Here is a 26,407-nt window from a genome sequence, read left to right on the forward strand (position 1 = left end):
CAGAGCTCCTTGAGTCCTTCCCAGAAAATCTGAGAAACACCTGAATATGTTTTGCCCAGACTGACGTTGTCTGTCAGCCTGGTTTTGAGCAAAGTGTTTTTGTCATTTTGGTGACTTGCTGCGAACTTAGGAGGAATTACTGCAGATCCCAAAGCTGCTCCCAGACTGGTTCAGCTGCATTTTACCACTCTTCCTCTTCACCAGCCTTTCCAAAGGAAAATAAGCTCTCTGGCAGTCCACCACCTGTGGAGATGGTGCTGTAAAGAGTTGTGTTGCATGAGAGCTTCTTTTCCTGAGGGAGCTTCTGCTGATGGGATGGTTTCTGAGGAGAAGCTGGGAGGTAGAGGCTCATCCTCTGAGGAAGAACTTAACAGGTGATGTTAGGAACTGTTGTTTCATTGTGAGCAGCAACATCAAAACTGGAATTAGTTGCACTTTAAGTGTTCAAAGCCAGTCTGGACAGGGCCTGAAGCAACCTGTGGTAGTGGAAGGTGTCCCTGCCCATGGCAGGGTGTAGAACTGGATGAGCTTTAAACTCCCTTCCAACCCAACCCGTTCCATGGTTCTGTGATTTGAATAAATATTAGTCATTATACAAAGAACTCTGTAGACAAGTACTACTTTCTCCCTCTTGGCTGCTTTTTTTTCCCACTTCTTATATAAACTGAGCTTCTGCTGGTTTGATTTTGCCTTTCAGCAAAATCAGTAAATCAGAGTGTCTTTTCTTCCATCTCTAAATGTCTGTTACAAGTGGATAAAAAACTTTAGCAGCTGATTTAATATTCTTCCTGTTAAAATGTTAAGTCAGGTTTTCATTTTTCTTTGTGTATGCCTGCTTGTGTTTGGAGAATTCATAGAGTCATGGAATGGTTTGGCTTGGAAGGGACCTTGGGCAGGGATACCTTCCACTGTCCCAGGATGCTCCAAGTCTGTGTTTGGACACTTCCAGCGATGGGGCAGCCACAGCTTCTCTGGTCAGCCTGTGCCAGGGCCTCCCCACCCTCCCAGGGAAGAATTTCTCCCCAGTATCCCATCTGACCTTGCCCTCTGGCAGTGTGCAGCCATTCCCCCTTGCCTGTCCCTCCATCCCATGTCCGAAGTCCCTCTCCAGCTCTCCTGGAGCCCCTTTAGGCACTAGAAGGGGCTCTAAGGTCTTGCTGGAGCTTTCTCTTCTCCAGGTGAACACTCCCAGCTGTCCCAGCCTGGCTCCAGAGCAGAGGGGCTCCAGCCCTCACAGCACCTTCGTGGTCTCCTCTGGACTCATTCCAACAGGTCCATGTACCAGGAAAATGTCTGACCCCTAGAAGAAAATCCAGATCATGCTAAAACCCCTCAGATGGTTTCCACTAGGTCTCAGTTGCTGGCAGGAAGAAGCCTGGCAGTCCTGACTGCAAGCATTCCCTTCCCCCTGAGCTGTGTGTGTTTGCCTCCTTTCACAGTTGTGCTGCAGGGATAAAAGGCAGCTGATGAACCGTTCCTCCTAATTATTAATGCTTTGAGAGAGAAAGCTGCTCTGGGCACTTCCAGTCAAAACGCTGTGATTTCCCTTTGGCTTTGCAGGTGCCAGTGAAAGCGTGGGGAAGCACATGCTGGAGGCCTGCAACAACAACCTGGAGATGGCTGTGACCATGTTCCTGGACGGAGGAGGGATCGCAGAGGAGCCCAGCACCAGCTCTGCCGCCGTGGCCGCCGTCCGCCCGCACCCCGAGTACGTACCGGGGACACCCTGTCTGCCCCCAGCCTGCCCCCCTGATGGCACACTGCAGGGCACTGCAGTGTCACACTTGTCACTGTTCACCACAGCATTCAGTGCACACTGCTTTCATCTTGTTCAGTTCATTGCTACAGCGTTGTTCTGTGTCTTCTTGTTTGTAGTGAGTCGTTTGCACTTCAGGAGTTTTCTGTAGCTTTCACCTGCTGTTTTTTTACAAACAAAGCCCAGATTTAAGAATGATTAAAGTAAGGATCCAGTAATAAGAGAGTCTTATTTTTAAATTTAAAATTCAAGGGAAATATAGGTTGGATATTAGGAAAAAGTTTTTCACGGAAAGAGTGAATAAATACTGGAATGGTCTGCCCCGGGGAGGTGGTGGAGTCACCATCCCTGGATGTGTTTAAAAGGAAACTGGATGTGGCACTTGATGCAATGATCTAGTTGAGGTGTTAGGGCTGGGTTGGACTTAATGATCTTGAAGGTCTCTTCCAACCTACACATTCTGTGATTCTGTGAAATGCTTCAGCAATCTTGTTTCACATTAATTTGGCAGGTAGAGAGTTCTCTTGGTTTGGGTCTTATAAATAAGCCACTTTACTCCCATTTCATTGATTCATAGAATTTAAGGTTGGAAAAGACCTGTAAGATCAAGTTTAGCCATCAGCCCAACACCACCACTACGTTCACCACTAACCCATGTCCCCAGGTGCCACATCCACATGTTTATTGAGCACCTCCAGGGACTGTGACAACACCACTGCCCTGGGCAGCCTGTGCCAGAGCTTTACAACCCTTTCTGTGAAGAAATTTGCCATAATATCTAACATAAACCTCCCCTGGCACAACTTGAGCCCATTTTGTCTCTCCTGTCTCTTCTTACCTGGGAGAAGAGTGTCACTTGTGAGGGCTTAACCCAGTTTGGCACTGGAAAGGCCAGGCCCTGTACACCAGTATGCAGGGGAAGCAGCACCTTCAACACCTTCATCTGTCTCTTCCACATCATATGCCTGCAAAGGGAAGAGAATTTCCACTTAAGCATAGCAGACAGTCTCAGTGCTCCCTATTAATGTGACTGGGATAAAGGGAGTATCTTGAGTGGTATAAACCACATTCATTAAATACGGAAAATTAAACGTAAGCCAGGCTTTTGTCCTTATAAAAATCTTCCACTCCAGGAAAAAGAGAGGAAACTCTGCTCTCTAACTTAGAGAGGAAAATCCTTGCTCCTCATACTTCTGAAGCACATGTGTAAATTAAAACAATTTTTATAGCTGATGCAAAGTGCTTTCCTACTTGAACCTTTAACAAAGTTAAAATAGGTGTATAGGTTAGTGTTCTTATTTCTAGACAATTTCTGACACATCAGTGACTTCAGATTTTTCTTGGAATACTTTCTTTTTTATATTCAACACCCTCCAGGTGCTGATCAGCTCAGTGTTCCTCCTAGGATGAGAGAACAGTAAATGTGCAAATGGAGAGTAACTAGCTGCACAGAGCAATCAGAGATGTGGAGGTTAAAAGCAAGGTTAGTGCATCCTGACATCCCCAGTTACTTTTTGAAACCTGCACAGTCAAGAGCTGCAGAGTGCACATTTCACACCTTGGAAGTCTGAGGGAAGAGGGAGTTCATGGACAGGAGTGGCAATGAATGAATCCTTGTCCACATAGATCCATGGGCCAGGTGACCACACTGTTGTCACAGAGGTGCTTTGTGATTTCTTTGTGATTTCCTTTCCTCTCCTAATTGTAATGTTGGATTATCTGTAAGTGTCTGCAAGTATGACTGGCCAGGCTGTTGACATGTGAGGGAGCCCAGTCATGTAAGCCAAGAACTGCTTTAGAAATGGGGGAAAATGGCCATCTTGACCTTGTTTTCCTTCCTCTGGAAAAGAGAGTTGTGACTTTCAGGTGGAAGCAAAAAGTCTTCTGTCAACAAAAGCTGGTAATAAGGAAGATAATATTTCTTTCTATATAGCTAGCAAGGAAAGTAGGATGGCAAGTGGATTATTTAACGTGTTTTTCTGAGTTTAGAAACTTCCAAGGTCTAACAAAGTTATTCAAGAGCAAAAAGTGTTTCAGTAGTAGATTGACGGTCACTCAAGGGTTTGTGTAATCTTCTGTCAAAGGTTGTCCATGCCAGCTCTCAGTGCACAGGGTACCATGCCCAGCAGCAGTGCCATGAGTGGGAACAGATGCTCCCTTGAGGTTCCACTTAATCCCACTGTCTTCATTCTGTGCAATGCTACAGCAGCATCTTTAACAGGTTGAAGTTGCAGGAGCCTTGGAGCCTAATGAGATGCGGTTTGTACAGTATTGCAGTATTATAATCTCTCTGATGTTTTCTGTTTTGTTTCTTCTCTTTTGACAGGGATGAAGTACGAGCTCCAATTCCTCAAAAGCAGGAAATCTTAGTAGAGCCTGAGCCTTTGTTTGGAGGTAGGCTTGTGTTCTTATTTTGTTTCTGTTTTCTTTACCTTGGGGTGAGCTAAGTGACAAAAGAAAATCAAAACTTTTTGAATATGAAGAAATAACACCAGTGGTATTGAAAACCTCTCACACAGGAGATGCTTTATTCCCAGGGGTACTAATTTGCTAAATCTTGTTTCATGAGACTTGGTGAGGTGGGAGCCAATTAACTTAATTAAGCATACATCTGTGTTCTGGGGTTCTAGAACTGTGGGGAACTGCTGTGGAAATGTTTGAGGTGCTGGGATGGAAGATGGAGCCTTGGCTGACAAGTGAAAATGAAGAGGACAAATGTCTGCATCTCGAGGAGATGACAGATCAGAAAGAAGGGGTGGACTGTGTGATTACTCATACCCTTCTCCATTTATCATGCAGGAATTTAATTTGCTCTTTAAGCTGTGCTGTGCAGCTGCTTTTCTTGTCTCTGTCCTTCTCACGTGGACCAGGTCATTTCTGGGCTGGCCTTTGCCATGTCAGATGCATTGAGGGCTTTGCCCTTTTCACCAAGGAGGGCTGTGCCAGTGCTCAGCACTGCAGTGGTCCCACACCCATGGGAAATTCTCTTTTCTATCATTTAGTTCCTGTGTTAGAAAGGAGAAGGCCAAGCTTCAGGTTTACCCCCGGGACTGATTCTGTTTTTCAGCATCAGAGAGGTGTGTAGCCAGGATGCACAAGCTGAGGGGTGGCTCAGAGGGCAGCACACAATACCAGGCAATGCAGGTGCATACCACTTGCCTTTTTGCTGTACTTGAACAGAGAGCAATGTTAGCTTTTCTAGTTTTAGTCCTTGTAGCAGTTTTTTTTCCTGCCTGTTTTGGAAGCTGGAAAATTTAGACTCTTTTAATATACTTCAGTCTCCAGTCCCATTAGAAAATGTTTATTCCTTAGACAGATCATAAATCACTGAAATGGACTAACTTAACTTCTACATGCTGATGGGAGATGCACAAAGTACCAACAATTTGAAATAATTAATTTGCATTTGGGCAAAAAGGGAATGGCATACAAAGTATCTGCTTTCATTGAAGTGCTTTTGCACTTCTGTGAGCTTCATTGATATAATTTCATGGCATTCCCCTTGCTGAAAGGCCACGTTGTCAGTAGCAGTGAAGCTGGACTTTGAAGGTCTCAACCATAAGATGCAGTGACATGAAAACAAAGACACACTGTGTTTATCTTATCCTTGCACTTCCCATCCTCCCTGGATTTTGGAAGTGAGGTGTTGAGTAGCAGAGGAGGGCAGTTCTGCAGCAGGAGATGTGCATCTGCAGGAAGATGCCCTGCTGATGACCCTGTGAAGACAGAGGAGTTCTCTGCACTTCTTCCTGTGGCCAAACAGAGTTTCTGAGAAAGATCTATTGACTCCTGTGGGTTATTAGGATTCAGATCTGCTGACCCTAACACTTGGTATTCTTCTACCTACCTGTTACACACTGGTCTCAGTCACACTGTCACTGACCACCCGCTGACCTGGACCAGTGATTCTCTCCTGGCACTGTCTGATCCACCAATGCCTCTTGTGTTTCTGGCACAGAACAGCCTGACAGAGTAGCTGAACCTGAAGAGATAATTGGTTTCAGCTCTAGCCTTACAGCAGGGGAGGTGGCAGTTTCTGTTTTTAGGGGTCATACTGAGGTGGTTGTATAAGCTCAGGTTTTTTCCAGTTGAAGAGGTGACCCTGTGTGTTTGTGCTGGATACATGGAGCCCATCATTCAGTATAAAGGATCCTCCTGGACTGCTGAGAGCCTGTTCACCTGTGCTGCCTGGCTCGAGCTGAGCCTGGCAGGAACATGCTGCTTTTGCTGAAGTGGTCCTTCAGTTGCTGTTCCAGCTGAGTTTAAGTTGTTCTGAGGTTGGCTTGTGCCTGAGCACTCAGGGTGAAGGAGATCTTACTCCCTGGAGTTGAGAGGTGTTATTCCCCAGCACGTCCCTTGTTCAGGCTTGCTTTCTTTTTCCATGATAGTCTGTATCACCACATTTCCACTGGATATAGGTTGTATTTATCTTACTTTACTTTTTATTATTTGTCTTGTAGCAGTTAGGCTTTGAATGTTCTGTCTTTCAGTTGATAGGAAAGGAGATAAGTAGCTGGAATAATTTTGGCAGGCAGTTCTGTTTTCCTTCCAGGTGCAGTGCTTGTGCTTTACCTTAGGACTTCAGTGGGACTTGAGGGTGCTGTTTGTGACACCTGCCTGGGCTGCTGTGTCTGTCCAGCTGCAGATAATAAGTTCTGAAGGTTTCCTTGCAAAAGTAATGCTGGATCTACTGGAAGAGTGTGGCTGTCTAGTCCAGCCAAGGAGTTGGGACAGGATCAGGATAAGAGTTTAGAAAAGAGTAGAAATGCATTGTGGAAAAAAACCAATGTGCTTCTTTATAAAAAAAAACATTTTCTATGGGGTTTAATCTTTTGAAGTTTTTCATCCCTTTGAAGGCCTTGGGTAAAATCTTGACTGGAATTGTGACAAGGTGATGCTCTAACAGCACTGCCACTCCATGCTGAAGGGTCTTGGTGAGCCCATCAGAAGGGGCTTTAAGCCTCTCTATATTGTTGATACATGTTTGTTTCTGGGCTAAGTTTTGCTGGAGGGAGGATGTGTTAGGAGATGGAATTTATAAACTACCTTCTGCCTATTTCCATCCATCTCCAGTTCTTCCCAATGATCTCTACTCCCACATCATCCTTGCTTCAGCTTCCTATTCTGTTTTCCTACATGTGTGATGGAAAGTACTAATATGTATTTATTTTGATAATATACTTTTCAAATAATTCTTTGATTTTTTTGTTTTTAAAGCTCCTAAAAGACGCAGACCTGCTCGCTCAATATTCGATGGCTTTCGGGATTTTCAGACAGAAACTAGTAAGTGTCTACAGATCAGCAAGCCTGATATTTTATTTTGTTTTACTTTACTTTGCTTTGCTTTGCTTTATGTTATTTTACTTTATTTCACTTTATTTTATTTTGCTTTATTTTATTTCTTTCAATGCAAATAAGATGGAGAAATCATTCCTGTTGTAGGCTAGGACAGCTTTCAGTTGTTGAAACATTTTTGAATTGCCAATTGTGTGGCAGAGTACATTATTAGAAGTACAGAATCATAGAATTATGATTATCAAAATATATTCTGACTGCTTTGGTCTTGCTGACTCTAAAAAAAACCCTTTTTCTGCTCTAGAGGGAACTGAAATGGGGGAAGAATCCTAACACCCAAGTAGAAATTAAATTCATGCACTAGCTATTTCTTGGCTAGGCAATGGATGTTCTGGCACTTGAATTACATTGGAGCCCTGAGGCTTCTTCCTTGGCCACACACGAGGCTCTCAAGGCTTTAATTGCTGTTCATGCACAGATCTCCGGATACCAAAGCATTGGCTGTTATTTCATCCATGAAGTGCCACAGGATGTGATTCTGTGACAGCACAACACCAGGTGTTTCACATTGGAGTTGTGGCTGTTTTGCTGGTGTTCTTGAGGTGTAACTACAGAATCAGTAAAGTTGGAAAATCTTCTGAGACTGAGTCCAACTGTTCCCCCAGCACTGCCAAGGCCACCACGGTCCCATGTCCCCAAGTGCCACATCCACATGTCTGTTAAACCCCTCCAGGGATGGTGACCCCACTGCTGCCCTGGGCAGCCCTTTCCAGGTAGAATTTTTCCCTAATATCCAATCTCAGCCTCCCCTGGTGCAGCCTGAGGCTGTTTCCTCATCCTGTCACTGGTTACTGGGTTCCATGGACCATGTTCCCACACGGTTAAGGGTTGGCTGCCAAACTGAAAACAGGTGTTGATAGTTACTTTCTTTCCCCTTTTCCAGTAATGACAAACACAAGTATTGAAATCACTGGCAGCTTTGTAAGTGAAAATGCCTCTGTACAGAATCAATACCCTTAATTTTTTTCTCACCATCTTTCCACCTGGTCTAGGAGAAGGTGCTCCAGCCCATAGCAGGAGGGGGTGGATTTTTAGGGTCTCTTCAAAACCAAACCACCCTGTGATTCCACTCCTAAGACATTCAGAGATGCCCAACTGAGAGGGTTTATGGTGAAAGTTTATCATGCTTTTTGGCAGAACGTTAGAGGTGGACATCCCTGTCTGCCTGTCTCCAGAAAAGCAGCCCTGGCCATGAAATCCCAGATTATCTCCTGGCTCCTAGGGCTGCTCCACAGGGATGCTTTATTCCCTGTGTGTCTGCTCATGGTTTTTATGCTTTGACTCATTGACAGCTCCTTCCACACTGGACATTTTTTGGTCATGGGATAGTTATTGCCCATTTCAGCTGACCTGGTTCCATAAAATACATCACATGTCTGCTGAGATTTACCTTTATTGCCCATGGTCATGTCTGGAAATATGTTCTGTATTATTTCAGATGGAATTGATACACTTTAAAAGAAACATCCAAAGAGGTTTCTACATGTAAATTAATTCTGTTTGTTTCTTTCTTTTATTTGGGATTGCCCACAGTCAACTAATGGAAACATTGCAATAGAAATATTCCTTTTAAGAGTTATATTGCTACAGTCTAGCTCAGTTTCCCATTTAGAAGCATCAATGGGAACAAGTCACGGCTTTTTTTGGCTGCTTTGTTTTCAAATACTGGTATGTGATCCCTCAGGTTTATTAAAATGTTGTTTAGAAGTGAAAGCACATGAGAAAGCTGAGGCAGGGGGGTTCTGCCCTTACACAGCAGCTGAGTTTGTTCAGTGGGGTCTAACCGTGGGACTCTCCATAAGAGATATCCTGGGATTTGTGCTCACATTCCTCCCATTAACTGCCCTAGCCCTCTTCTCCCCAAACCTCCTAGGAGCTCAAGAGTATTGCACCCCGTAAGTTCTATGTTGGAGCATTTAGCCAGCAATAGATGTCCCTTGTTAATACTTTGTCTAATCCCACTCCCTTTCCTCTTGGGGCTGTGCAGTCCGGCAGGAGCAGGAGCTCCGGAACGGAGGGGCCGTGGACAAGAAGCTGACGACACTGGCTGACCTCTTCAGACCTCCCATTGACCTGATGCACAAAGGCAGCTTTGAAACGGTGAGGGCTCACCTTGGGGTGCAGATCCTTCCTTGCAGGGGGGCTGGGGAGGGGGTCAGGACGGATCCATGGATGGACAATCACAAGGTTGCAGAAGACTGGGCAGTGACAAATATTTGATGAACTACAGATGGGAATCTTGGTGATGTATTGAAGGACTTCACTGATGGTGGTGTCACCTGGAATGGACCCATAAGGATCATCTTATGGGAGATGTCCCACTCCTGACCACGCAGCCCATGTGGTTTTATGTTTCAGTATCAGTGGGGCAAATCACCTGTGGTGAAAGACTTCAGTGAGCAAGGGAGGCTGATCAGAATGGGAAAATTGCACCCCTTGAGCTGTTTCCAGAAAAAACTGGAGTGAGACTGCTTTGGATAGGTGAGGGAGGACTTTGCAAGGGGCAGTGTGGTTTGCAGCACAGCCCTGCTGAGAAGCTCAGGTGGAGTTAACACGCCTGAGTGGCTTCTGATACCTGAGTGAGTAAAATGTGGCTTTGCCATCAAGCCACAACTTCATCTTCAATGGTGTTGCTCTTGTATAAAATCACAGTGGTTGTCTTTCACTTCTGGTGGTGCTAGAGAAAGTGTCCCAGAGATCCAGGACACTGTCAGCTTTAAATAATCTCAGGTGTCACCTTCCCAGACTGTGTAGGCATGTATGGATCTATTCCTGAGTTGTTGTGATGTGGATCAATGGCTTAACTAACAATTAGAGAACATGCAGATTGGTATATATTTTTAATTTTTGAGTCCGTAATTTCCAGATATTCTTCAGAAATTCCACTTACTACTGAACTTTCTCCTGGTCATCTTTGAATAGATGAGATTGATGATGATCATTATTTTTACTGCATAAGAATGCAAAGTAATGATTAAATGGTGCAATACAGATGTTGGAGAACCAACTGCACAAGTCTACACAACTGACTGACTGAACAAAGTATTGTTTACCTTGTTTTCACATGTGCCTTGACTGCCATGCATAAGTACTAGATCACAGCTGGAGAACTTTTGGTGAAACACTGTGTGCCTTTATGGAGTCTCCAGCTCCCATCCCATTACCCTCATCTCACTTTTTATGCTTCCCAAATCACTGAGGATCAGTTGCCTTGTCACTAATTCCTGTGTTCTGATGGTGCCCTCCACAATCTCCTTAACAGAATTCCAGCTGTGAAAGGATGCTGGCAGAGAGCAGCAGTGTCCACCTTGGGAAGGAATTTGGTGCAGTGGGAGCAGAGAAGCCTGAAGCAGTTGGTGCTCAGGTGTCCCTGCCTTGTGATCTGTGGTGCAGGGTTTACTTTAAGATACCTGTCAGAGCTTCCAGCTGATGGTACTTGCTGGGCCTGGGGTCCAGAGCTGCTGATGAAACCAGAAAATGTGTGGTTAAAGGCACCAGTAAGGGGAATTCACATGGCAACAACCAGTGCTGCTGCAGGAGCTGTCAGCAAGTGCCCCCTGAGCTCTGCTGTGGAGTCTGAGATGGGTGCTTGTCTTTCCTTGGGTCTTGCTGGAAAAGTATGAAGACTTTAGCAGTGTTGATTGTGGCATCTGTCACAGTCAAAAGTAGTGTCAGAAAGTGAAATAACTGATTGATGGATTTGCTTGTCCAAAAGTCTCTGCATTCTTACTCAGTCTTGAAAGGTAATTTTAAAAAGGGGGTGGGCTGGGGGGGGAGTGTGTGTATCCTCACCTTGCCCTGTTCTGTGCAGTACCTGCACCATGAACACCTGTACACTTTCTGGTGTTGGCACTCACCTTGCTGTGCTCTTGTACAGTTCCTTGTCCTGTGGGATACCCTTCATTTCATACTGATGCTCCTCACCTTAATTGCAATCTAACTCTTCACACCTTCTCACTGTGTTGACCACTTCCCTTTGCATTTTACCTTTTCTGGCTGCAAACTGCTTCAGCCTGGGACAGTGTCAGGCCTTACTGACCACATTCTCTCAAAATTCATCTCCAGCAAGCTGCTGTTTGCTTCTCCCTTCTCTGTATGCTGAGATAAATGGATATAAACCATATGATAAACCAGAGATGCTCATCACATTCCACAGTATCAAAGACTAAATACTGTCATCGTGATGCTCTTGTAGTTAAGCTTTGATCTGAGTGGGGTTTTCTTTCCAAGGCTGGTGTGTGGGGTGTTCCAGCCTCTCGAGGGGTGTGCAGGAACACTCTGCTGGGGTTGAGCCATGTAGATTTATCAGAGAACAATTTAGAATTTAGGGCTTTGCTGGCAGGAATTGTGACATCTAGTCTTATGTATCTTTGTCACTCATAAGCTGTTGCTGCTCTTTGGATACTTTAGTGTTGGTTTTTGAGAGTAAGTACATGTAATTATCTTTAGTTTTCCCCAAGAAACCTGACTTTTTTTTCAGTTACAAAGAAACTTTGTTACCAGTAAAGCCCAAAAAGTTGCTGTTTCATTTTAACTCAGTATGACTAGCTTTAGGAATAGGTGTGGTTAACTTCATGGCAGAAAAAGTTTTAAGAGTTGAATGACATTGTTTGGAGTTATTTTATCTGCTAGATGTGAAAAAGCATTGTGCTTCACATGTAGAACAGCTTATGATCATTGTACTTGTAAAGTTCAGTGTGTGACTGGCTGAACTAGAGTTCTCCCTTTAGTGTGGAATCTGTTAGGAATAAATCACTCAAGTGGAATAAATAAATTGCAAACACGTCTGATAGAGTGGTTTTGTTCTTTCAAGATTTGCAGGTGTTCTCTCTACGTGCCTGTGATGTGAGAGATGATTGAATTGGGGGACACACCAAATTGACTTAGTTTGCACTTCTTGTTGTGGGCAGAGATGGTTCTGGTGTGTGCAGTTCTGTGCTTAACACTCAGTAGGGTGTCAGTGAAGTGGCTGAATGTCACATTGCAGAGTTTCAAGTGTCTATATGGGTTTTTTCCCCCATTTAACAATTACCTCTTTTAGCTGCTTCCTGCTTTACAGCTGAGACTGAGGGGGTTTTGTTTCTACTTAGAAAACAGCAATAATTTGGAAGCTGATCTGGTCACTGTATTCAAATGGAGCAGTTAGCTGTGCATGTGGTGTTTTAGTCTGGTCTGGGTCAGCACAGCTGCAGGTACAGCTGTGGCTCAGGAGTGGCTGGGTGCTGGAAGGATCTATGCCCTGCCCCAGGTAGGAAGGAGAAGTGTGGCCCAGACAGGAGATCTCTTGTTTGATGTCCTGCTCTGACTCTCTGTCAGCTGTTATCTTCCACACTGAGTCACACACATGTCCAGAGGGTCACAAGGTGCTGGCTCTACTTCCTTCTTCTCTCTGCTGCCTTGAAAGGATTGCATTTCAACAAAACTGAGCCAGCAGGAGCCACCCCAACATTTTTAAACAGTACATGTTCAGAGGAGGCAAATGAGAGGAAAACTTATTTTTAGTAATGCCAGAGCCAGAGTTACACAGGGAGATGCAGCACTGAACATAAACCAAGCCTTGTCTCACAGATTGTCTCACCAGGTTGCTGGTTTGCTGCCCTAAGCTGTAATGATGAAATATGTGACTGGGCAGAAAGGGTAAAGGCACACTTAGAACAGACTGGATTGGTTTGGGTTGGTTTTTGCATCTGGGCTCCCCTGGCTCTGCTCTCAAAGAGTGGCTGTCCTGTACTGCCCTGTCCATGGGCTCTCTAAGTGCCTGGCACTGGCCTTTTTACCTTGAAGGAGGAGGGAAATGGGAAACAGAGGATCTAAATCCATCAGATCTCAGCCTTTGGGATACACAAGTCAGCTCTTGAGCCTTCCCTTGCTGCCTTGTCACTTACCAAAATGACCCTAATACAATATGATCTCCAAATCCACAGTGTTTCTTCTCCTCATAGTCTTGTCCTTCCTCAGAAAAACCCCTGGAGCTGTGTAAGAACTGTATGTGTGAGATAGCAGCAGTTTAACTGTGTCCTTTTAAATGTTAGATCCAAAGCTTGCTTTTAGAAGGGAGTTAAAAGTAGTTTCAAAAGCTCTGCCTGTTCTGCAGGTGGAAACTCAGTTTTGCAAATTTTCTCTGTGGAATTTCCTGCTTCTATCCTTCCAAGGCCCTCAACTGGACAGAGGAGAGGTAGAACCAGAGGTTTTCATTAATATTAGAAGATATACAGAATGAGAGTAGAAGAGTGAGATGTATTTCCCAGTTTTCTAGTTACATATTTTTGGGAGTGTTCTTTTAAGAACACAGAACTAAGGCAATCCAATTGACTTAAATAACATAAGGATTTTTGTTCCCTTTAAACTTGGGCAGTACCTCTAGGCCTCATCTCAAACTGGTTTCTTAGAATTAATTCTCAAAATGCACAGTGAGCTCAAAACAAGTCCTTTAAATGAAAGCATGACAATTATATTTAAGACCCTTGCCAGTTACTTAGGTGTCACCTTCCCCACTTTTCTCACCTGGTGACCTGGATTCTGGCAGTGTAAATTAGTGGTAAGTAGTTAGTGTGAGGCCCCTTGTGGGAATAGGACTGTTCCACACCTTCATTTTTTTACTTTGAGTAATACAAAAGCTGCCTCTGCAGGGCACTTGGCCACACAGACTGACTTTGTAGGCTGAGATTCTTGCCTTGCTGAAGCTGAGTGTGTGGTGTTTACATGTCTGTCTGTCACACAGTGAACAGCCAGACTGTTCTAAACTGCACTGGCTAAAATTCATTTCAAAAGTAAAAACTTTGGTTTGGGAAACAAAGTAGTGCCCAAACAGCAAAATCTTGCATAACATCCTGATTCCCCTGAATTTTTTTGTCCTTTGAATTCCATAACAGATTACCAGCAGGATGGTGAGCATAACTTCTAAATTAATTTTTTTTAAGCAAAGAGAGTTCCTATGCCAGTTCCAGTCTTTCCAGGTGGTAAGAGCATTCCTGCTGTTGATCTAGCCCTCTTTTTTTCAACAGGTATGACAGTTCAGCGATCAGAATTACATTCTTGATCAAACTCCTACCATTAACTTGCAACCAAGCAATCAGACAGTGCCAGCTTTGTGACTCAAACCAGTAAGATTTCTTCCTGCGCCTTCTGTCTCCCTCCCCACTTGCAGTCTGGATAAGCAGCATCAAAAAAGGATGCCTAATTTGGCAGTTGGACAGTCACAGAGTAACTCAAAACTTGGAGAGAAAAAGAAAACACGTAGAGAAGGGGTCCTGTTGAATCAATGCAAGTCCTCTGTCAATTATGCAGCCTCCTTAACTAGATGGTCCACGGGTTTATCTTTAGACTGAGCAGGTCTTTGTTGTCAGATCAGTGGGACTGACTACACTTTTCCCTGAATAAATACTTTATTCAGCATCGCCATGTGTGTGCCCCCTCTGAGTTGCTTTTCCCACCCTGTGCTTGGCTTGTTGAAATCCAGCAGCTCTGTTCATCGATGTGATTCTGTAATTCAACCAGGTTCATTTAAAGCAGATCCTTCAGCCCTGCCTTCTGTTTTGTGGGTGCCTTTTCACTAGCTCTGTCCATCCTCCTCACCGTGAAGGGGTTTGGTGGAAGGTCTGGCAGTGGTAGAAGCCATCTCTGATCATTGCTGGCATCGGTGGTGTCTGGCCTTTCAGCCTGACCTAACCAAACTTTTCCTTCTGCTTCCAGGCCAAGGAGTGTGGTCAGATGCAGAACAAGTGGCTCATGATAAACATTCAGAACGTGCAAGATTTTGCCTGCCAGTGCCTCAACCGTGATGTGTGGAGCAACGAGGCTGTGAAGAACATCATCCGGGACCACTTCATCTTCTGGCAGGTGGGAAATGGCCTGGGGGTGGAGGTGTGGGTACATGGGACAGTGGGAAAAAATTGATTTCTTGGGAAAAGATGGAATTCTCTTGGCAAGCCCGCAGAAAAGATGTATTTCTTTTACAAAATACAGTACATTTTACAAAAAAAAAAAAAAAATATATATATAAGCTGAGTTAGGCTGGAGGTTGGGTGCCTCAGTCCTCTCCACCACAGAATCACAAGATGGCTCAGGGTGAAAGTGACCTTAAAGCTCATCTTACATTTTCTTAAACTCCATCCAGAAAAGGTGTAGTGTATGTGGTTTATGGATGGAGGTGTAATTCATGGGTATGCATTTGAAGGCATAGACTGCCTTATACTTGTGCAATCAAGATGTTACCCTGTTGTTTCTAATACATGGAGAGCTAGAGGCTTAATTCCAGCTTGTCAGAGTTACTGAGAACTGTGTGTACCATTGGCAGTTTATACTGTAGAAGAGAGAAAAAACTCTGCATTTTTAAGGTACAGTTTGTTTGTGTTCCTCTGCAGCCACTAATGTGCCCAATTTTGCAGGTGTACCATGACAGCGAGGAGGGACAGCGGTACATACAGTTCTATAAGTTAGCAGACTTCCCTTATGTCTCCATCCTGGATCCCAGGACAGGTAAGACAAGTGGCAGCTGCTCACCCGGAGTTATCCCATGGGAAGGAGTGACAGTTGTAGCCTGGAATACCTTCCACTGCAGTTTGTGTTACGTTTGGCTGAAGAGTCTCTTCAAGACCTGAAGAACTGACTCAGCATGTTCCCAGAGGAGCTAAGGGAATAAAACGCCCAAAACTTGCAGAAATTTTGTATTTGAAGCTTAGCGAATATTTTGCTTAGAAAGTGAAAATAGTTCCATCTGGTGGAAAAACTCTGAATTCTTTTTTTAAGTCTTTCAAAAGCTTCTTGAAATCATGTGGTGAATAACTGTAATATTTGTAAGTGCTACATGAATCTGCGTTCTGCTCCTCCCACAGGAGGAAGTTTGTGAGGCTCAGCAAACTCTAAATTGCATCTTAATTTTGAAATACCATTTTGGATTCAAGTTTTTGGGTTTTTTTTCTTGATTTTTACCTGAACAATCAAACTTTTCCCTCTCCCTCCAACTCTTTCAAAGTTGTTCCTTTTTCTTTTGTATCCAGCAGCTTCTTTTATCACCATATAATGCAGCTGCCTGGTTATGTAATGTTGGTCTGGTCTCCTGTTTCTCAGAACTGAAGTGATAGCATCTGATCACAAGTCCATGATCAGAGCTGAGACCTCTTTGTAGCTGACTTAAACCACCCAAAAATACATATGGTTTTTAATGTTGCAACTGAAGTTAGAGTGCTCTTCCTAGCACTTTACTTCTGGGATCAAATGCTGTTTGCCAAGGGTTAGAATCAATTAAGCAAGAGTGGAGAAATGCTTCTTCATGAAACTCAGTGGTTTGGTGTTTATTCATTTGGAGGCTGAATTCACCATTCTGTGCTCACATTCCCATAGATAAAAAGAAAAGAATGGAAATAAACTGTGTCTGTATCCATGTCTGTCCCTATTCAAGGGAGTGGAAGGAGGAAGCTGCATAATTATCAGGTGGTAGCCTGTGGGAAGCTGCAGTTCCTCAAACAGGGATTCTTGCAGCAGTGAGTTGGTGTGTTTGACCACTGAACTGCAGCGTTTTGCTGAACTTCTGTTTGATGGCACCTTTTGTTCCTTAGGCCAGAAGCTCGTGGAGTGGCACCAGTTAGATGTGACTTCTTTCTTGGACCAAGTGACCGGGTTCCTGAGCGAGCACGGCCAGCTGGACGGCCACTCCAGCAGCCCTCCCCAGAAATGCTCCCGCTCAGTAAGTGTGAGGAAACTGGGGGAAGAGCCCCCCAAGCCCCCCAGGGCTGGGGACGCCTGGAGGAACTTGTGCTTATCCAGCTCTGCTGATTTCCCAGACAGACTCACTGAGTTAGTGCAAGGGCGTGCAGAAATGCAGCCTGCCAGGGAATGCCTTCTCCCAGGGTCACTGTTTGTGCTTTTGGCACTTGGTTTGGATTTAGCAGTCAGAGTGTGAAAGGAATATTGATTACTCCATGCAGAGCTCCAAGGAGAAGCCATTCAGCAATTACAGCATGCCTGGCTTTCCCTGCTGTGCCTTCCTGACAGGTTTAGCGGCTTCCCTTCTGGAAGACTGATGTCCTTTTGTTTTTCAGTACATCCTTGAAGGCAGCTGTGATGTATGTGTTGTCTGCATCCTACAGGAGAGTCTCATCGATGCCAGTGAGGACAGCCAGCTGGAAGCTGCCATCAGAGCCTCTCTGCAGGAGACACATTTCGATTCCTCGCAGGCCAAGCAGGAGAGCCGGTCGGATGAGGAGTCGGAGTCAGAGATTTTCTCCGGAAGCGAAGAGTTCATCTCTGTTTGTGGATCTGAGGATGAGGAGGAGGTGGAGATTCCAGCCAAGCTGAGGAAGTCTCCACACAAGGACTTGGGGTATAAAAAGGAGGAGAGCCGGAGGCCTCAGCCTGAGCCCTCTGCAAGGACTGAGCCTGGGACAGCATCAAACCACAGAGTCCTGCCCTGCATCGACACAGGGGCACTGGAGGAGTCACCTGACAAGCCTGAAAGTACCTTCCGGGGCCTGGATGTGAATGGTAAGTGCCCCTTTTTTATGGCTTTCCTTGTGGCTTTTTTTGCCTGGAACTGTTCATAGGCTGCCAAGCCTGGTTTCGTCCCTTCTTTTAAAAAGTCCCTTCTGGTTTCCTGCCTCCTTGCCAGCAGACGTGTGAGTGATTGACCAGCAGCCTGCAGAGCCCTCTGAGTCCCTGAGCTCATGTCTTGCCCAGGAGTAAAGTCCTCTCTGGTGTAACACAGGTGCAGTGTGCTGGCTGGGGTCAGTCACTGCTGCTTTGGAAGAATCCTGAGCCTGATGTGTGTATTTTGGGCATTGTGGTAGAAATTTACCTTCACAGAGCTGGAACCTTGTGTTTGTCTCCAGTCCCTCACCCTGCTGTGCTGTCCCACCTGAAATCTACACAGGAGCTCAACTCAGCTGCCCTGGTGTTAACTTTTGGTAACTTCCTTTGTGTAGGACCAAAGGCACAGCTGATGCTGAGGTATCCAGATGGAAAGAGGGAACAAGTTTCACTGCCTGAACAAGCTAAGCTTCTGGTGAGTGGAGTTAATGAAAATCCTTGTCTGAGTAGAGGAAAGATGAGACTGGAGAATTTCTGTGCCTGAGGTGACACTTGGAATCAGATCTAGTGGGAGAGGTGTATCCAGGGAGTGCTTGCACTGTGTTCCATGTCATTCCTCTCTGATAACTACTGGCTCTGTGTGTCTCCACTGCAGCTTGGGTTCTCTGTACACTCCAGTGTCTTCTTCAATCCCCACACTGCTCATTTCCATTATAAAATTACTCTAAATGGCTTCTGCATTAATTGTTAATTACCATAAAATGCTCTCAGCTTCTCATTTCTGGGACTTTGTTTCTAAAAGTAGTTGGTTCCCATGGTAAAATCAAAGGCAAAACTCTTCATTCTCATTCTCCATCTCTCCCATCATACTTCACCCTCCCTTCTGGATGTGGATGTTGGAGCAGACTTTGGAGGAAGTTCTCCCAAAACAAATTACTTACAGTATTATTTAATTACTGTGCCTCAGTTGTGTGTCTCAACTGTACTTTGGGTCCCTACCTTGGAGAATGGCATTTCCATCAAAATTTTCCAGATGCTTACCTGGGAGCAGAGTGTAAAGAGGTTCTGTTTGCTGTGAGTTTTCAGGACACAGTGGCCAGTTAAGCTCATTTAAATGTAATCAGTCTGACAGCTGGAGTCATAGGGAAGGCAAAAGCACGCCTCATCAGAAGGATTTTGTGTAGATTTGGGAGAAAAGTGTCCTGTCTCTTACAGAAAATGGGGCTATTGCCTAGCCAGCAGCTCTAGGAATATACAGTATCCTCAGCTCATGTTGTCACCCTTGACTCTCCTGCTTGAAAAATAAAAGGAAAAAAAGTTTGGATGCTTTTTGAATGCAGCTTGTTAAGTAAATTTGCATATATTATTAAAACGTGTAGTACTTTTGAATACTGAAGCAATTCATTTAGGCAGTAAAAAAGTGTAATATTGAAATATCCCTGATAATCGTGACTTTTGGTTTGGCTCCTTTTATGTACTGTGGAAGTTAAAGGAAATTTATCTCAGCATATGATTTCCCTTCTGCTCTACAGTCAGCAGAGGAATCTGGCTGAGTCAAGGTTTGTGGGCAAAGACAACTTTTGGTTGCAGAGCTGAACAAGCAGCATTTGTGCTCTTCTCATTGTGATCTTCTGGAGCCTTTCAGTCAGATCCAGGCTGAGTCTCAGGTGTTTCTTTGTGAGCATCATTTCCATGCTCATACGTAGTGGAAGGTTTTTTTCAGCCTTTAGTTGCTTCCATTTTAAAGCTGGTCAGAACTAGCAAAAGAAATTGCTTAAGGAGACAGTTGCACTTCAGGAGTTTTAACTGATGATACTCCCCAACGCTGGTTTTAAAAATGTTTTATTTTTAATCATTGTGTTGTTATTGATGAAGCACTGGCTTCTTTACACACATTATTTCCAAGAGGTGCTTGTGCTCCCAATATTACCATGATGCCCTTTCTTCCTCCCAGGCAAAAAAAAAAAAAAAAAAAAAAAAAAAGGGGGCAACACTGCCTCACTACCTTTTTATAGAAGCAGTTGCTCATTGTGTGCAAATTAAGTTGACTTTACTCTGTTCAGCAGCTCAGCCCTTCCTCCACATCCTGAATACCTCTGGTTTGCCAAGTGTTTCAGGTGTGCAGGAAAGACTGGCCTGTGAAAGGGCAGGGAGAGATGTGGGCAGGAAACTTGACTGAGTATTTAAATTCAGTGGTTTGTAAAGGGATTTTGATGATCTTTGTTGCCTGAAAAGGAAATCTTCCCATTCCTTGCATTCCCCATCTGACACAGGCACTGTGATCTGCAAACACCAGTCCAGGGGCACAGTCTCCTCATGCCAAAGGGGTGTGGATTTTGATGAATTTGGAAGGAATTTCTGTGCTGGTACTTGCCTGGCTGTTCTGCACCCACCAAACCTTGGAAAAGCCCAGGTTGAAAAGATTCCCTGGAGATCACCTGCATCTGCTCAAAGCAGGGCTGAGGTTAAGCTTGTCCAGGGCTCTCTCAAGCTGAGTTAGGCTGGATTCCTCAGTCCCCTCCATCACAGAACCACAGGGTGCCTCAGGGTGAAAGTGACCTCAAAGCTCATCCCATTCCACCCCCTGCCATGGGCAGGGACACCTCCCACTATCCCAGGCTGCTCCAAGCCCTGACCAAACTGGCCTTGGGCACTTCCAGGAATGGAGCAGCCACAGCTTCTGTGGGTAACCTGTGCCAGGAAAGTGCTGTGAGCTGATTTACTGGCATGAGTTGCCCACCAAAACAATGTGAGCAGGATTGATAGGACCCCCTGATTTTTTCACACTTTATTACTTAAAAATTATCTTTTCTTCCTCTCTTACAGAAGCTACAAGTTCTCCTGCCCACATCTTTCTCTTTTGCCCTATCCTTTTTTCTTCTGCCAGTCCCCAGTTCTCTGCCTCTCTGTTTGTGCTTTAGGTTCCCAGCTTTAGGTGCTGTGTTTCCTGGTGAACTTGGGAAATCTCTCTCACCATAGCACAGACAGGGAGTTTTCCTGACATTCCTGTTTCTTGGGATGTGAGCCCCTCATCCCAATGCTTGGTATCTGCCCCAGTTGCTTCTGTAGCCAGAGAAGCCAGTGAATTGAAAAGATCTTTAAAAATCCAAAATCAAACAAACCCAAAATCTCCTGCTTATTGAAGGCAAGAAAAAAAATTAATAAAATTTCTGCATTTATTTTGGTCAATGCTACCTCACTAAAAAGCTACTTTGGTGGCTTTTAGCTTTAGGGTAAGGGCAATATCTGATAAACAAATGAAGGGGCTTCTATTTTGGGTTATTTAAGGCTTTTTTTTCAGATTCTGTTTCACTGTGACTTGAATGTGTGATGTGGAATTCAGCTCTCTTGCATTAATGCACTCTTATCTACAGTTTTATGTATAGTTTACCTTGTGTGTAAAGAATCAGTTAGGTAAGGGATCACTGGTAATTAGTTTTTGTGATTAATCATCACACATGGTATGCCATGTGTGGGCCAAAGTAAATGTTAAAGAGGGTCTGTTCTTTATGCAAAATTTCCAAATTTTAAAGTTTTATTTGATTACAAATCTCCTTTTTAAAGGAAACCAGGATATTTTTTTCCTACATTCTGTGACCCTGGTTTTCCTTCCTTTCTCCCCAGGCTCTTGTGAAGCACGTCCAGTCCAAGGGATACCCCAACGAACGCTTTGAGCTGCTCACCAACTTCCCTCGCAGGAAACTCTCCCACCTGGACTATGAGATCACGTTACAGGAGGCAGGCCTGTGTCCTCAAGAGACTGTCTTTGTGCAGGAAAGGAATTAGCACTGTGGCCTGAGCTCTCCCAGCCTTCCTCCCTCTCCTCTTTGCCTGGGACAAGAGTCGTTAAATATGCAGTTTTAAGGGTCGTGGGATTGCAGTGCTGGAATCAGGCAGCTGGCTGGCCCTTCCTTCTCCCTCCTCCTTTCTCTCCCTCCCTTCTCCTGCTCTAGTGACCAAAAGAGAGTGCTCAGAGTTTTATTTTCTTCCTCAGCTGCAGAGAGCATTGGGAAGAACATCTTTCCTCTGCTTTCCTGGAATAAAGTAAAACAATGATCTGTGTATCCAGCCTGCTGGAGCTTGGAGTGGCCATAATACACAAACCCTTCTCGCTGCTATTCCTAAACCTGTTTTGTTTAATTTATTTTTGAAAAGAGTGTGTGATAAGGCACAGAGGCATCTCTGTAAAGAGAGGGCATAACCTTCAGGATGGTCTTTCCTTTGTTTGGATTCCCTGCACTAAAGGTCTCCATTAACCTTCCAGCCTTCTCTTGCCCAGCACTGTGGTTTTGGAAAGGAGTTGGGTTGAGCTATGCTAAAATACTCTGCACCACTTAATTCAAAGGCTTCTAGATTGCCTGCATGTTTTCCTCCTGCTTTAAATGGCCAGTGGACATGGTAAAAAACCCAACCACCCCCTCAGAAATCCAACTGTGCACCATCTGGGCTTGACTGCTTGGCCTGGAGGGAAAGCTGTGAGTCCAGTGCTGGAGCAGAACCAGCTCCTTTGTGGGAGGGGGTGGGTTGTCCATGTTCTCTTCCCAGCATCCCTGAAGTGTCTCCTTACTTGCTCTCAGGATTTTGCAAATGACAAGGATATTGTAAAGGCTTTGGGTTCATTGAAAACACCTTCCACAGAGACCTGTCAGTTGCCTTTTTTTCCTTGGCACAGTGGTTGGTTTTTCTAGGAGTGAGTGGCTTTACAGGGGTTTTACAGCACTGACAGCATTGAGCATCAATTAATGCTTCATAAAACACTTCCCAGCCTGGTGGCTTGAATTCCCTGGATGATTTTTGTTCTATTTCTGTGTTCATCTACTGTCACTTACTTCTAAATTTGGAAGGCTGCATGGCAAGCTGCTCCTTGATGCAGCCTTTCCTTTCAGCTCTGGCAGCTGGCACCACAAGTCAGTGCCCTGGTTTTCCTCTGGTGTCTTCTCTAGACATGGAGCTGTTGGTCATTTGGTATTTCAGCAGATGTTCCAGTGGGGCAGGAGTTAACTGGCAGAGCCCTCAGCACAGTGTGGGATATTTGTGTATTTACAATTAAAAACTCAGTTTAAGGTGGTCTTTGATCACTGAGGAGAAAGGCACATGGGACCTGGCATAACTGCTGACTTTTTCTGCCACTCTCAGATGATTGTCCTTGTTAAACACTTTAGTAGTCAGAAATTTACATATTCCAATTTTCAAGATATTTTGCCTTTGATTTCATACTAGCATCTGTACTTTGGAACCTTTAAATGCAAGAAATCACAGAAAATGTCAGGCATTCCCCATAAAAACTGCAGCTCACAGCTGTCTCCTGCTCCTAATTGAGGTTTGACATGTAATCATGCAATTGTATAAATTGATTTCCCTTTCTGCTGCAGGATGTAGTGTGAGGAAAGCAGAGTCTCAGCTCAGTTTCCTGATCAGTGCTTGGTGTGACACCAGATGTCATCTTTGGTTTGTAAAGACCCCCCGGTGTGGAGGGAAGTGAGGGGGCAGTTTGTGTTTGGCCTGTGAAGCAGCAGTGGCACCTCTAGACTGAAGGATTCTTTAGTTCCTGGATATGCAGATCCCCAACTCACATTTCCATGTAGACCTAAAGCTTCCTGAGGCAGCTCCAGCTGTTTGGTTGGAATAACAAGGTGTTGGCACCTTCCCTGGCCTGCTCCTCCTCCCTCTGTGTGGGGCTGGGCTGAGCTTTGTGATGAGACCAGGAATTGCTCAAACAGGAGAAAGACGATAGGGAAGTTGAACATTCACACATAAAATGGCATTTTCTTGCGGTTTCTAGGAGTTTGTTCCGTTCTGGGAAATTGTGATCCTGGGGTTTTTTTGTTTCTCTGTTACAGTGTGGTTTTTTTCTACCACCTTTCTTTTGCTTTACTTTGAGAGCAAGAAACAGAAAAAAAAAATTAAGGAATATGTATCCCTGCATGTGGCTCTTCTCTTTGTTCATTCCTCTCTCTCCCTCCCAAGCCAAACAAACCCAGTGCCACACATCAGCTGTGCTGTGGGGGCTGAAAGCTGATAAGAAATGCACCAACCAGGATAGAACCTCTTCACCTTTTCATCCCTCTGGAGGAATGTGTTTTGCTGGCCTCAGGAATGTGACTGAAAGCATGAATCAAATCCTGCCTGGGACAGCTCGTGGCAGTGAAGGTGATGATGGGTTAGGCAATATTGAAAGAGCCTTTAAACAGTCACTTCTGGATGTGAAATCTGAAGCTCAAACTGTTGGAAAAAATGTGTTAGATTTGATTGGGAAATACAATGTTGAGCTGTGAAGGACAAAGGAAACCAATCCTTCAAAAGCTGTGGTTTGTGGCTTCCCGTGGGTGTCACTTGGTCAGGATTTGCATGTGGTGCTGCAAGGGCTGCAGGGGTTGGAGGAACTGCAGTGCATGTAGGCAGTGGAGGTTTTTCTGAGGTTTTTCAGCTCCTTGCTGAGGTTTTTCAGCAAAGAGATATTCCCTTTGCCTGTCCTCTCTATCTACCACAACTTCATTTTGGGATGTAATGTCCAGTAGTCCCAGTCACAACCAGGATCCTGGAACAGAAGGTGAAACAAGCTCTGGCTTTCCCTGCCAGGTGCAGCTGGCACATTTACTCCCCACTGCAGAGGTCCACAGAAGGATTTTGGACCTTTCTGATGGTGCATGCTCTTAAGTCAAGCTGATTGACCAGCCTCAACCTCACAGCATTCCCCACTGACCTAAAAAGGGCAGGTAGAGGCTGGGCCAAACATTTCTGCCTATACCTGTGTTATTTTCTTTAGGCTTTGAATGAAGGTCTGTGTTTTTTTTATGATTTCTGACATTCATGGACTGCAGCGTGTTGCTTTTCCTGGTAAATCAGTTCAGTTAACACCACTGACCTTAGAGAAATGTCCAGGATCTGCAGGTAGCCTTGTAAAATACAGTTGTCTGTAAAAGGCATCCAAATATACCACTGTTCCTAAGTAGATCTAAACAGGAATTTTTCCATCAGCTCTTCCCAGAGCACCCTGACCTTTTCCTCACTGTTAGGGGGAAGTGACACCTCTCCTTTGTCCAGGTTGTGTTTCACAGGTCCACGTCCTTCAGAGCTGATTTGTGTACTCAGCTTGCCCTGGCACTGGTGCTGTGATTTGTACCTTTGCAGAAACTGGGTTTGGTGCAGGTTTTAGTAACTCAACCTCTCTGCTGAAGAGTCTCAAATTCCTGTTCCTGTCAGAGCACTAAGTTTCTTCACTGGGACTCGAGCAACAAGGGCTAAATTAAAACCAGTTTTCTCTTGAGGGCAGGGCAGCATTTGGGCTGTTTGTCAGGTAGCAAATGCTGCAGAGATGCTTGAAATGTGGGTTTTTTGATAAACCACATAAAAATGAAATATGAACATAGGGACCTGTGTAGGAATGTCCTTGTGAGTGTGAAGATCTGTGTAATTTCAGGACCTCATCACTTCATTTTTATTCCTTTTTAGTTTGTATTAAATGTCACTACTTTCTTCTGATTTATTCCCTGTTTAGTGAAGTTGATAAAACGATTAATCTGGTGTTCCAAGAGGAGAAGGGATGGGACAGATGTGCTTTAGGTGGGTGAAGTGCAAAGTCACTGTCCTTAAGGACTGGCTGTGCCTTGTCTGGCTGTTCCCATAGCCTCAAATCCAGCCTCTGCTCTCCCTCGCCCTTTCTATTTATTTATTTTCACAAGTGATTTTCTATAAATGGAGCATCTCCTGTTTCAAAGACAAACTGATGCTGAGCCCTGTGCCAGCTGCATTGTTGGAAGTACCCACAGGCCTGTTTGGGTTTGGAGCTGGGGAGGTTAATGGATTCTCTTTCTGTGCTGACTTTTATTCCTGTCTCCTCTTGTCCGTGGGATGCTCAGTGTCTGTGCACTCCCACCAAACAGAGCCATAAGTATTTACACACACAGGGGTTCAGTCGGAGACTGCTGCACCTGGCAGCACTGCCTCAGCCTTGCCTCTGTTATCCACTGTGTTCCATGGGCACCTCGTGGGGGAGGACAGAAATTCAGGATTTGGTCACTGTCTGATCCCTGGGAGTGTTTGCAGTGCAGAGAAAAGTCACTTTGTAGCTGCTTGTGAAATGGTGCCCAGATTGGAGGTGTAGAACTGAATCTGTGGAGCAGGGGATGAGGTGCTATTTTATAGACCAGATTTATATGAAGAACATCTGAGTAAAACTCAACTCAGAGACACCAGACTCCAGGATGGATGATTTTTTTAAAATGAGGCTGTTTCTAAGAGACAGCTTTTTACAATGGTCACTTTCTTCAATGATGGCAACTTCACTTGGGAGGAGGGAGAGGATTAATTTGGAAGTTTTCAGCTCACTGTGCTGGGAGGGACCAAACTCAAGGAAACCTCTGATCTATATACACAACTGCTGCATTTTTTATAAATATATGTAAATGTCCTATTGTAATATTTGATCCTGGAAATAAAACAAACTGTTTTCAGTAGTTTTCTTCAGCTCTTGGTTTTTTGGGGTTGGGGTTTATTTGTTGGTTTAGTTCTAATGGAAGTCTGTCCCTGTGTTATATGGGGAGTTCCTGAGTTTTTCCTTAAGGATACTGGAGTAGAAGGATAAGGAGCTGTTGATGTCAGCACTACCCAAGAAGGCTCAGGCTTTTGTAGAGGATACAAAACCTTGAAGTGAGACAAACTTACAGGACCTTGACAGGCATAATATCTGTATGAAAACTAATAGAAAGAGGCAGGGCTAGGATTTTCCATCCTTCCCAATGAAAGGGCAGAGAAAACGGGACTTTCTGTTCT

The 26,407-nt window shown here is 44.6% G+C and overlaps 1 protein-coding gene across 1 annotated transcript in view; it reads left to right on the top strand.

Annotated features, from left to right (window-relative positions):
* UBXN7 (UBX domain protein 7) overlaps positions 1 to 26,091 on the top strand; it is a gene marked incomplete at its 5' end in the record, with an annotated part of 28,047 nt that extends 1,956 nt beyond the window's left edge. The window contains 10 exons of the mRNA XM_083868552.1: positions 1,561 to 1,708; positions 4,083 to 4,150; positions 6,974 to 7,039; positions 9,099 to 9,211; positions 14,804 to 14,950; positions 15,499 to 15,589; positions 16,669 to 16,796; positions 17,200 to 17,593; positions 18,031 to 18,110; positions 21,260 to 26,091. Coding sequence (XP_083724678.1) covers positions 1,561 to 1,708; positions 4,083 to 4,150; positions 6,974 to 7,039; positions 9,099 to 9,211; positions 14,804 to 14,950; positions 15,499 to 15,589; positions 16,669 to 16,796; positions 17,200 to 17,593; positions 18,031 to 18,110; positions 21,260 to 21,421 — 1,397 coding nt within the window. The 3' untranslated portion in view covers positions 21,422 to 26,091. The remainder of the gene's footprint in view (positions 1 to 1,560; positions 1,709 to 4,082; positions 4,151 to 6,973; positions 7,040 to 9,098; positions 9,212 to 14,803; positions 14,951 to 15,498; positions 15,590 to 16,668; positions 16,797 to 17,199; positions 17,594 to 18,030; positions 18,111 to 21,259) is intronic.
* Between the last annotated feature and the right edge of the window lie 316 nt (positions 26,092 to 26,407).

This window comes from Zosterops lateralis (genome assembly GCF_965231275.1).
Source record: "Zosterops lateralis genome assembly, chromosome: 10".
NCBI lineage: Eukaryota > Metazoa > Chordata > Aves > Passeriformes > Zosteropidae > Zosterops > Zosterops lateralis.